Here is a 13,111-nt window from a genome sequence, read left to right as displayed (position 1 = left end):
CTTGCAAAGAAAGGTGGCTATATTGGTCGCTGATTTGTTTTTGTTTTGTTTTTGAATGTCAGAAATGTATATTTGTGAATGTGGAGATGTTATATTGGTTTCACTGGTAAAAATAAATAATTGAAATGGGTATATATTTGTTTTTTGTTAAGTTGCCTAATAATTATGCACAGTAATAGTCACCTGCACACACAGATATCCCCCTAAAATAGCTAAAACTAAAAACAAACTAAAAACTACTTCCAAAAACATTCAGCTTTGATATTAATGAGTTTTTTGGGTTCATTGAGAACATGGTTGTTGTTCAATAATAAAATTATTCCTCAAAAATACAACTTGCCTAATAATTCTGCACTCCCTGTATATGTGTGTTATATATATATATGATATATATATATATACACACACACACACACACACACACACACACACACACACTATACAAACACATATATATATATATATATATACATACACATATACATATATACATATACACACACATATATATATATATATATATATATATATGTATGTGTGTGTGTGTATTGTGAACAGTGCAGATTCCATTATGTATTGACTTTTACCGCCAAAATGTAGTCAAACCACTGAGGATGGCAGGACTTGTCGTTTTTTAGCTGTAATTATCAGGCCCATGCATCATATTAAATAACAGTCTCATTATTAGTAGCTAAGGTTTTTTAGACTTAAATATTGATTGGGTTCTGGCTGTAATGCAAAATATTCTTTTAAAACAATGATCTTATCTAGTCTTATTTACAGTACGATTTAAGCCCAGTGTGTATGTGGGCTTGTAAAAGAATCACACCATGTGGCTAAGTTTGCCATTTCACCATTGCAAATGTACGCTCATGCAAATTCCATACACAACACACTGGAGTGAAAATGACACTATTTTTGCCTTGCATGAGCAAAAATAAATATGGCTCTTGCAAACCGGATTCTAGCTGACTTGAAGAAATCATCAAGTGCTGTGAGCTGCTGATGATAGGCTGCCAGCCTTGCTCCCTAATTTGGACACTGACACAGGGAAGCTGAGTGCTTCTTCAATAAGCGGGGTCCCTGCTGGTTTAACAATTATGTAACAAAGCTGACCAATGATTTCTGCATCTGTTACACTACTGAATGGCATTTTGATATTACATGAGAGTGAGCAGCATGAAACTCCACTGTGGGTAAAAATGAACTCCCTGTCAGGAGGCACTGGAGGGGTAATCATGCACAGTGTGCCTTGTGTGTGCATGTCAGTGTAGCATGAATGCAATTTCCCCCACTGACCTTCCACTGCAATTCCGATTCTTGGCTTCACAGCAGCACATAGGGCTATACTTAAGCTGTTAGGGGTGTGTGATGCACTCAGTGACTCACACACTTAAAAAAAAAAAAAAGAAAGAAAAATGCCTGAGTGCAGAGAGAATTCAAGGAGGGATTCTATTAAGTGAATAACTTCTCATTTAAAACAAAAGTGCTCACTTGATGGTCAAACACACCCAACATAATTTCACATCAGCTCTGTCTGTTAATTTTAAGAAAAAACATAGCTGTATATGATAGTGGCTCTTTGAACTGGGAAATAATTGTGCAGGTCAATATCACAATGGTTACTTGGACTATCAGCAGGGAATTTATCTGATGTTCCCATTGCTAATACCGTAAATGTCGGGCTATAAGCCGCTACTTTTTGCACAAGCTTTGAACCCTGCGGCTTTTAGTCAGGTGCGGCTTTTCTATGGATTGTCCGTGATTTTTGTCATATCGTAAGACGATTTGTTTTGTGTGTTCCGCTGTTGTACGGCACTACGTTGCCTGGCGGAAGGATCGGGGTTCAAGAGTGGTATGTTAGTCACATGTCCGTCCGCCAGGCAACGTAGTGCCGTACGAAGTAGCGCGAAAAACAAACTTCAAAGTAGCGGTACGCGTTCAGCGGGAGTCGTGGATGATGAGCGGCGATAAACTTGCAAGTTATGCCCAAAAAGCAAGTTATGCCCAACTCCACCGGTGGATTTTGACAGCGTGGAAAAGTGTGAAAACATCCACGATCACCAACGGATTTTGAAGGGCTGGACTGCTGCATGATGGAGAGGAGGACACCGCCACGGCCCTTCTGAGGGTGTTCGACTCTGACACTGACAACGAAGGAGAGAAGCGGAGAGTGGATGACGAAGCCATCCTGAGCCTGTTTGTATCCGACACTGGAGAAGAGGACTTTGGTGGTTTTAGTGCGCAGGAAGAAGAGAAAGATGGTGGTGAATGACTGACTTTTCTTCTTGTTAAAGCTGTGTCACTGCACCTGAGCCTAAAAGGTAGTCCGAATCTATTTTTCTGGTGTGCTGTAGGCTACTCTTATGTACTACATGTGCAAATATGTACCCATAACTTGTTTTTCAAAATATTAATAAAAGTGATGTCTCCAAGGAGCAGTCTACCGCTGCTCCATTGAAAGTGTGCTGACATATTGCATCGGTGTGTGGTTCTCCAGCTGCACCACAGCACACAGAAAGGCACTCCAGAGGGTCATCAACATGGCCCAAAAAATCATTGGACATCCTCTTCCCTCCCTGAAGGACCTGTACAGCACTCGCTGTCTCAAGAGGGCACGCAGCATCCTACGGGACTGCACACACCCAGGACACCGGGTGTTTAAGCTGCTGCCGTCTGGCAGGAGGTTCAGGCTGCTGAGGTCCCGAACAAATAGACTCAAGGACAGCTTTTACAACAGGGCAATAGCCCTGATCAATGTAAATAGTTGACCTGACTGGATACCTCCCTGGACTTTTTAGGGGGAGGTAACAATGTTTAAAACGATAACAATAATATTTATATTTATAACAAGGTGCAATAATAATTAATGTGCAATAATAACAGTGTGCAATACACATACACTTATTCTTCTTTTTTATACTAAGTTAATATACTGTGTTGTGTTGTTTGTTACGTTGTGATGTGTCATATCGTGTCGTGTTGTGTTATATGTAGTGCCGACGTAGGACAGTTTTTCCAATTTCATTGTACTACTGTACTATGTATGACTGTGCAATGACAATAAAGAGTTATCTTATCTTATCCAAACAGCCATCTCTTTCCTGACAATTCCCTTTGTACATATTCTCTTACATATGATAAGTCAACATTGAAACACCTGCGGCTTTTGGTCAGGTGCGGCTAATGTATGTACAAAACAGGATTTTCCCCTGATTTTAGCTTGTGCGGCTAATATTTAGGTGCGCTTTGTAGTCCGGGAAATACGGTAATCCCTCTCTGTCAGAGCTGTCAGAGCCTAGGTCTCTTTCACATCAGGCCAAACTAACTGCTTTCAAACGGAGCATCCTTTGACCTCCCAGCATGGTCACTAAAAGGTGTCCCTACTTCAGCCAGCATTGTTATGCAGGGAACACTCTGTCCTCTTTAAAAGTGCTTTCAAACGCATTCGATTGAAGGGTACATTTTTACACCTTACCATCTGCAGTGAATAGGAATGATTGGACCATCAACATGTTCCCGAAATATTATGGTTAGCCAGTGATGAGTAACCATGCTGCAACTTTAATTATGTCAGACCAAAATCCAGATGATCGATGATAGGGAACCGAAATTAGGATAATGAGATGGAATAAAAGATTCCAGTTACCATTTAACCTTTAAACATCAATAAGGTGCTCAGCAGTGTGATTTGATTTAGATGCTGATGATTTCATTTGTTTTTTGTGGGCTTTTTTGGAATACCATTCATTCAACTTGAGTTTCTGAAGTTATTGTTGGCACTACCTCTAAACCACATTATTCTCCCCTAAATCTGTAGAGTATTCTAACTCCACCACTATGTGGTTTATCTGTGGTCTTGTGTATGCTAAGCAGTTGCAAAAAACAGAAACAGGAAAATCATCTGATAAGTTAGTCTATGGAGAAGTGACTTGGCAGCAGCTGGTGAAACTGACTCCTATGGTGGACCAGAGGTGGCTCGTTTGCTGTCCACGCCACACCCGGGACTGCGTCTGCAGTGAGTTTTGTTGTAAGATGGAGGCGCTGTAGAAAGTACTACAGCAGGGCAAGTCTGTAGGCAGTTGCAACATTACAACATTGGGCAGCTGACGATGTCATCAGCTGGGGTCGCATGAAATTAGGCAAAATTCAAATTGTGAACTTTTCTCAGGGAGAGGCAGACATTGTCCACCAGGAGAGGACACAGCCAGGAGCAAGTGGCAGAAGGCTGATGGAAAAACAGATCGGCAGAAATTGGGGCCCTCTTTCAGTGACCCGCGTACTATTCTCAATCGATGCAACCATTTTTTGTGCAGCCAGATGCCAGATTTAACCAAGAAAACAACTTGACCAGAAGGTTTAGCTCTGACCTTCAAGGAGAATTCCACTATATTTTTAAAAAAGGCTCCTATCTCATTCTAACTAGTATGTTGACATCTGGTAAAAACTAACTTACCCACAGATATTCATAAACAGCTAACTGTTTATAGGGATCAGATTGATCTTAGTTTGCTTAGTTACAAACAGACAAAATAACACATGAAGACCTATGAGTTGTACTGAGTGATATGTTGAAGACTGTTAGTTAAGTACAGAGGGGAAAAAGTCAGACAACTCAACCAATCAAATACTTAAGATTTGTCTAAAAAGTCCAAATTAAGAATAGACTGAGAATAGACTGATGGAGAGTCCATATAAATTGGCTTTGGTTGTAAGTTTGTAAAAATAAGAATGTCATACTAACATCAGAATAACATTCCTTCAGCTGAGTTTAGCACTGACAGGCTGTTTCTGATGAGCTTACTCTTTGGACTTTAAGTCCAACTTAACTTTTTCAAGTTGCTGCATTAAAAAAATCAGTGGAGATCAATGTTGTCCCTACTGCTGATAAAAAAGAATTCGACTCAGGGAAGGGACATATAAATGAAAAGAGAATGCATCCCCTCCAGCCAATCACACCTCAGATTATATATCACTATTCTCTGACACAGCCTACAAACAATATTCAATAAATGTGTGATTTGAGCTCAGCATTGTGATGACTTTGGCCACAGTAAAGCAATAGCTAGAGCCAACATTTATCTTAATGTGCAGTAATCCGATTTCAGATTAATGATTTGTATCAATAACAAGTAATCGACATATTTCTGATAATTTGCAAACATCAGCTCTTAAAAGCTGGTTTCTCTTTATCTGCTAATGTGTAACGGCACTCGCTTTTATCTCTGTTACGGGAGTCACAACATAAAGTAGAGTTAATCTTGATTATGTCATACCTCGTTAGTGTCGAACCAAACTGTGTCTGGTTATTTGTTCCCAGGCTGCTGAGGATGAAGTGTTAAAAAGCCTTTGGTGTAATAACAAGGCTGCCATGTAAATATTTGTTTCTGCAGTGATGACAAGGGAGACTGAATAGACCCACATATTGTGTTAAAGGCATCAGTTACTGCCAATGTGTGAAACACTTGACATGCTGGAGAATAGTCAGCTGAACTGTACTTTAAAGTATATGTCACATTGATTCCTAAGATTTAAAGGATGGAAAAATAACTTTACCCATGTGTAAATGCTTTTTTAGCATTAGTTGGTGCACAAAGTTAAAAAAAAAAAAAGTCTTCTCTGGAATCAGAAAATACTTTTTCCCTACAGACAACATTAGAATATCCAGTTCAAAAAAAAGAAAAACCTGCTGTAAACTTTTAAACACTGCTAAACACCAACAATCTCTTGCATTTCAACACAGATGGTGCCGTAGGCGTTAAGATACACAAGCACATCTTGAAAATGGCAGTAATTAATATATGAGTTTTTAGGATTGCTATGGTCCATGAGGCAAGCATAGAGGCAGATAAAGACGCTTATGTAATGAACTACCTCCACTCTGCTCTTTGCATCAGATTCAAAGTTAGATAGTGGAATGAAAGAAGAGGATATTAGAAATGCAATGTCTAATGTATTCATAAGATGATTCAAATTCAGAGCATGGTGGTGACTGGCTTCTGGTTCAGTTACCTTCTCAGAAGGTGTTCAGGGTCACTAACACATTTTCTAATATTGCAAAATAAATGCACAAATGCTTTTCAAAATGGTCTCTTTAAGACTGGCATGACAATTATACAATTTTCCACTGTGCTAAGCAGCACAGGTAGGCTAAAAGTGTGAGAGTGGCTGGCTGGTTTGAGTCTCCATGACATCAAGTCAGTCATTAATGGCTGTCACACAGTGCCGCCTGACTGATTCGCGGGGGAGGCGGAGAGAGCCCGAGGAACATGTTTTTTTCCTTTAGAATTAACGTTCAACTGTGGTCTGGATTCATATCCCTGAGAAATGCAGAATGACTTCTTTTATCATTCAGAAAATCACCCTGGTGGAATGATTACCTTTAGCCCATGGAACATCACATTTGCTAATACTGTTCACTGATCTCATGATCTCTCAGGAAACATAAGGCCCCAGCTCTCTGTCACCCATGAAAGGGAAAAGGAGGAGGTGGGCTTGACCTGAGCAATTGCTAATACATCCACAGGCCAACAGGGCTAAATGGGGCAGATCTAGTGCCTGAGCTCACATCACATACTGGAGGGAGAAGAAGCTGTGAGGGAAAGTAGCTCATCATGCTTTATGTTAACTTTGTAGATCAGGCAGTATTACTGCCTTTGCATGAGAATAACAGCTCTCATACAAGTACACAGTTGAAGAAGAGAAGAATGCTTTGTCTCTCAGCAAGAACTGTATATTTTAAAAACTTAAGCACATGTTTGATATTTTGGTTACATATTACATATTTTGTACCCTCGGACAAGAGCCTGGTTTGCATAACCAAAACCATTATAAAGCTGCATAAGGAAAAGTGCATTTTAGAGAATATCCCTTTAGAAGAGGGAAAGTAAATAACATCTGATATTAAGAGAGGCCCAGTCTATCCTTGGAACAAATCTGAGTTTTGCACACGGTTGAACTATCCCAGGCGTCGACAACCTTCAACATCAAAAGAGCCATTTTAGCTCCTCCTACCAAACGATGGACGAAAAAGATCCACACAAATGGGTGTTGATGATGGATGTAACTAGGACAGGAATTAATGCGTAGAGTGTATGTATTAATAAGGTCATTTGTGGTTAACCCTAACCCGAGTCACATGTGACTCTTTATAGGTGATATCCTTTGCAGGCAGCCAATTAGATCCAGCTTGTCACCATTTTCCTGACCTTTCCTGACCTTTTGACATTTCATAAGTCCAACCAACTTGTAGAATACGAGTGAAGAAACTCTGCAATAGCACATCTGTTTGGCCCATTCAAGTGAAGTTGTGTAATAAACACTGGGAATTAAGGGATTGCAATTTATTTTTAGCTTACCTCAAAAGGATATCTCAGGATATTCACAGCACAGAGTTTAAACATTTAAGACACCCGGTCTCTGTGGTGTAACTAGTGTATCATGGGAGTTATTAGGTCTGACGTCTTTGGACAGAGGTTTAGGGAATAACAACCTTTTAACATTCTTTTCAAAAGAATAACATTCTTTTGCCTCTCCAATTTTTATCACTGTAGAGTGATGGATGTATTATCATCCTACAAAAAGTTTTCTCTATATTTGGAAGCCATACAGCAGCATGCCACCTGCAATACAGTCATGGATCATTGCTCATTTTCCAGTTTATTTCTCCAAATTGCATTTTTTTCTTTGTTATTGATTGCATTTAAACATAAAAGTAAAACAAAAGTCACAGATAGTGTTACATTTCAAAATATCATAGAAAGAAATAAGCGCTATTAGAGGCACTTGAAATATGTCAAAAATAAAGACTTAAAACACTTGGGGATGAATCAAACAGGCAAGAAACATAGTTTTAGACCTATACACCTGAACCAGAATTGGAATGGGGGGAGAGAAAGCAGCCAAGGCAGCAGTAACTGCTTGTTGTGACTTGTAAGAGAGAGCTCAGTCATCCCTTTGACTGGCTAACTGTGCTGAGACACATTGTTTCTCTGTTTTGGGTGGATTATGAGGGAACATGTCACAACAGCAGGTTTTTGACAAGGTCTCGGGTGTTTGCTGTCTTGTGCATTACTGTTAGGAGCGCTGATGAGGCCTAATGAGGTTTTAATCCACCAAGAGTCATTAGTGGCAGGTCATCTTAAAACAATCTAAGGTCAGACTGTATTAAAGGTAGAGAGGTTCAACTCCCATGGGGTCACTGAGCATGACAGAGACACTTAGCAGCTTCTGTTTGTTCACAGGAAGAGACTGTCTCTACTGGGTTGACACATTTTTTACATATTACAAACAGCCAAAAGGCAAGGCAGTTGTTGTTTTTCGTTACATTTGTACATAAATAAAAAATTAAGTCAATAAGTACATTTCAGTTTGTATCTTTGTTCTTCATTTATACACTTTTCCTTCATTTCAAAGCCTGTTGCTGATCTAAAGACCAGGCAAAGAAATCCAACCACAGCTTTTGACAGGTGGCTTTTACCTTACAGTTCAAATCTTCCCCAGGGCAGCTTTCTCAAACTTGAAAAGATGTGTTAATTAATATGTTTTGCCCCTAGAGGAGTGTGAGTCATCAAGATTTTACCGTATGTTTACAGAAAGGATTTTGGGGCTGTTTAGAGTGCAGATTTGCAGAAAGCATATTTTTTGAAAGCATCATCTCCTCCGGGTGAAGCTTGCTAATCCAAAAAGCTTGCCCTCTTTTTTCCTCACTGGGGTCTTTATGAAAAGTGCTGTAAAATTACGGTGATTATAATCAAAATGATGATAATGATGTACTGTAAAGGTAATGGAAGCTGTAGGAGAAGCTGCAAACACAGCTGCTGAGCTAGAAGACGTTCGGCGTTACAGAAAACTTTGTTCAAAAGCTGATTCTACTGCAGTTTAATACCAGACAAGGAAAAGGTGAAGTGGTCAGCGTGTGTTGATACATCTTGCACAGCATATTTTACCCATCAACAGATCTAATGAAATAATAATATAATAATAATAATGACGGTTCCAAAACCTGACCCAAACCCTTTCGGTTTTTTATGCTACATTTCAGCTGACTGGTTTGAGCTATGGTTTTATGAATTTTAAACCTGAAGGACAATAGCTGTAGATGAGGCCACAGCATTACTATATAGAAAGAGCAGGAGTACAGCAAATACACAGCCCAAAAGTTAGCTTAAAATCTGTCTACATATGTGTGTATCATTTATCCTTTGTTACTGGCATGAACAACTGAAAAAATCTCTGTGCACTGTTTAGCAAAACTAAATGTAGCAGCAGTAAGTGACAGCCAGACACTTAAAATAAGTCATGCAAAGAGCCCGAGATAATTGGTGTGCATAAGACTGGTGTCAGGAGGTTACAGGTACACCCCTCTCCCTCTGAGAGGCTTTCTGAACAGCTCTGTCATGAGGGATAGTAAGTGTCTGCTTGTTCCACTAGAAATGTTGGGAGTAATTGAACTAAACTGTCATTCACAAGCTACAAATCGTGGTTTTCTCCTGGCTGGAATAATGCCACCTTCTGCTGTTGGTGGTGTAATTCAAATTTTGATCATGAGGTGTAAACATTTAGAAGCATCCATGTGAATATTCATCATGTACAGAGGGCCTGCGAGTGTTGGTGGAGGAGCTGGTGCGGCTCATTTGCGGTTGGCCTTATGCCTGTGCATGCTGAGAGGGTTTGCCCTGCACTTATTGACATGTTCTTCTCTAAACAGCTCCGTCCCAGGTCAGCGAGGTCATCAAAGAGAGAGTGCAGCAGCACAGCGTCCACCTCTCCTGGCAGGAGCCCCAGCAACCCAACGGTGTCATCACAGAATATGAGATCAAATATTATGAAAAAGTAAGTTTGCGCTACATTTGTTTGTCTGTGTCTCTTCCCGAAGCACCATTTCTTTTTTTGCCCACTCCAACTCATTTTGCATTCTGTTTGCACGTGGCTGTGAGTGGAATGCACAAGATTCTGCAAGTACCTTCTTTGTCTCATAATTGCAATAATGAATGAGATGCTCATAAGATTTTAATCAGGCTATAGTCCTTCACAGCCACCCCCACACACATGTTAGCACACGCGCAATCCATGGCTGCTGCTCTGCTAGAATTAGTAATCTGTTACTGTTATCTCCTTTCCCGTTCTGCATAGATTATGCTACTGTTTCACTGTGTTTCAAGTCTGAGCGCATCAGCTTTTTGCTGCGAGGTTTAACGAAGTGAATTTAACCCAGCAAATCAAAGGCAGAGTAGCAGAGCGCTGATGTCAGTCCTGCTGGCCGCAGTCTCTTGTGTACACTGACGAATCAGTCTTCTGTGTCACGTACTATGGCTGTGGTCTGCCCAGCTGTAAAAGTGGAAAGTTGGAAGAAATGACCGCACCCGTAACAGAGCCTGGCATTCCATTTGGGCTTTTGCTGAGCAAAACATTTACAGATCAACAGCAAAGCACACAGCGCGTGCAGCCTGTGAATCCAAATGTATTCCTTGATGGAAAAGATATTTTCAGATGCCTTTATGTTCTCCTCGAGGCATGCTGCCTAATGGTAGATAATGATTTCAGTTAGAACTTTTTGTCTTCTAGAATCTACAATCAGAAAAATGTGATGTTCACCATTTTCGTGACATAAATTCTGAAAGTCGTAACAAAGGCCAGGCTAAAACTACAGTGATATAACTCAGTCACTGATTATTCTTATTAATAAGCTTCATTTACCTTAACTTTGTCATTTTAAAAAGTTGTGACTCACGTAAATTTGAATGTAAATGTCATCAGCAGTAATGTGAAAGCATTTCAAAATGCTAATAAAGACAACTTATACTATATAAAATGGGTAAAATTACCTTTTTTTTTCCTGTGCAGGATCAGAAGGACCGGATTTACTCTACTGTGAGGTCAAAGTCCACATCAGCTACGGTGAACAACCTAAAGCCCAGCACAGCCTATGTGTTCCAGATTAGGGCTTTCACAGAAGCAGGATATGGCACCTTTGGGCCTAGACTAGAGATAACCACCAAAGAAGAGGCCACAGGTAGGGCTTAGTGTTTCTGTCACCATGCTTTACAGTTTTATGCATTGTTGTAATAATCATTGCAAGTAGAAATAAAGGCTGTCCTCTATAACTTCCTTAGATTTCACCATATTCCTGAAGTATTAATGCTGACCATATTTCACTTTTTGCGATACTCAAGTGTAGCAATTTAGAGTACCTGACTTTAAAACTTAGAATAAATCTTTCTGGCAGTTGATAACTTTTTTTTCTAGTTGGTAAGACTGCCCATTGCTTAATCAAGTCATCACAAGGACTAACACTCCAAGGCAGTGAATCTTTATAGAGTCTATGACCTAATTTATGTAAGTGGCCTAGTCATGGTCTTGTCCTGGTATTTTATGTACTGAAACAAATATAATGCTTGGACTTTTTTCCTGCCTGGGTCCCCAATCTTTGTTTATGATTGTTTATGTCGTAGTTAGTTAGTTAGTACATTAATCGGGGGGTGCACATCACGTTAAGTTGTGGTGGAGTTTGCGATTACGATAAAGCTATGGTGAAGTTTTCACCCTGAAGGATAAATCCTCACTATAAGACTACACCAATATTTTGGAGACAAGTAAACATGACTTTTTTCCTTTTGGAAACAATTTAAATCATAGGTGTCAAACTCTGGCCAGACTAATTACATTTGGCCCGCGAAGCCATACCAAATTACTATTAGAGTTGGCCTACTGGTATTATACAGCTAATATATATATTGTTTAGTATTAAGCTTTGCTTGTTCCATATTCAGTTTTTCAGCAAAACGTGTTTGAGTCCATAAGAAAAGATTCATTCTTATATCTGGAGGAATAAATATATTTCAATAAATATTAATGTTAGCCCGCAACTTTGTTCCAGTTTTGAATTTTGGCCCACTGTGTATTTGAGTTTGACACCCCTGATTTAAATAGTTGGTGATGTTTGTATCACTGGCTATTTTTCCCTGATTGCCAAGACTTGGAAGAGCAATTATACAATAAAAAACACAAAAACTACATATTCTGATAGCATAGATTTAGCTTTAGGGCCCTCACCAATGAGGACTCTCATCTTCTCTGTGTTACTTTAGCAACATTTATAGGGTGATATGAGAATGTGATAAATGGCAATTAGGTTTGCACAATTTATTACTTTATTTTAGATCAAAATGAACCACATAGGGTGCCACAGTAGCTCACCTGGTTGATTAGGTGACCTACATACCAACAATTACTGCAGAGGCCTGGGTTTAAGCATGTGTCAGTCACCCACATTCTTTCTCTGTCAGCCCTCCTTTCCTGTATAACAAAGGTAAAAAAAAAAATCAAATACCGGTATTAAAAATAATTAATTAATAAATTTACACTTAATTGTGGTTAATCGTCGATCCATGTGGGCGGAAGCAGTATGTGGTTTAGTTAGGCGCAGCAGTATGACTCCAGTTTAACTGATGCTGGGCCACAGCAGTGCACTAACTGTAAACAAAAGATAGATTTTCAGTCTGAAGTGAAGGCGCTATGGAAGTGTGTGAAACCTGCATTCTCTCTAACGGCCAGCAGGGGGCAACTCCTGTCTTTTTGTTTTGGTAATGTTATACAGATTGTATGGAATTCTATAGTAAAAATGACCCTCAGCACCCTTTAATCTCTAGTTTCATGGTGAGTTTATGATTTTCTCTGATTAAGTCTGAGATCCCTATTAGAGTCAAAAAAGATGTTTTGGGTGTGTCGAACAAACCTATTTCAAAACACCTAATGACGAAAATATTCAGCGTGAGCTTTATAAGATGGGACTCTGTGGCTGTAACACAGTTTTCCCCACTCAAATATTTAGGCACAACTTGTTAATATTTCCTTCTACTGTAGTAATAGCCCAGGGAAATTAGTTGCTTTCAAGCAATGCAAACACAAATTGCTTTGACTTTATGCTGACAACACATCGTGGGAAAAATCGCTAAGCACAAGGACAAACTGCTGTAGTGTCGAGAGGATAAACACATTACATTAGCTCAGCCCTGAGTTTTAAAGTGTGTTATTGAAAGTCTGGCGTTATACAATTTTGTGAAGGTCGCAATCCCTCTGTTGACATAGAAACATTGCCGGGTTACTGTTA

At 39.5% G+C, this 13,111-nt stretch overlaps 1 protein-coding gene across 2 annotated transcripts in view; it reads left to right on the top strand.

Moving 5' to 3' along the window:
- Window positions 1–13,111, top strand: part of epha7 (eph receptor A7) — an 87,788-nt gene that overhangs the window by 55,380 nt on the left and 19,297 nt on the right. For both annotated transcript variants that reach the window (XM_005946343.3, XM_005946344.3), the window contains exons 6-7: window positions 9,710–9,834; window positions 10,846–11,014. In XM_005946343.3, the coding sequence (XP_005946405.1) occupies window positions 9,710–9,834; window positions 10,846–11,014 (294 nt within the window). The remainder of the gene's footprint in view (window positions 1–9,709; window positions 9,835–10,845; window positions 11,015–13,111) is intronic.

Source organism: Haplochromis burtoni, unplaced genomic scaffold (assembly GCF_018398535.1).
Source record: "Haplochromis burtoni strain Fernald_Lab_line unplaced genomic scaffold, NCSU_Asbu1 Contig_103, whole genome shotgun sequence".
Lineage (NCBI taxonomy): Eukaryota > Metazoa > Chordata > Actinopteri > Cichliformes > Cichlidae > Haplochromis > Haplochromis burtoni.
Note: the sequence above shows the minus strand (reverse complement) of the source record. Positions and strands in the feature narration are given on the sequence as shown.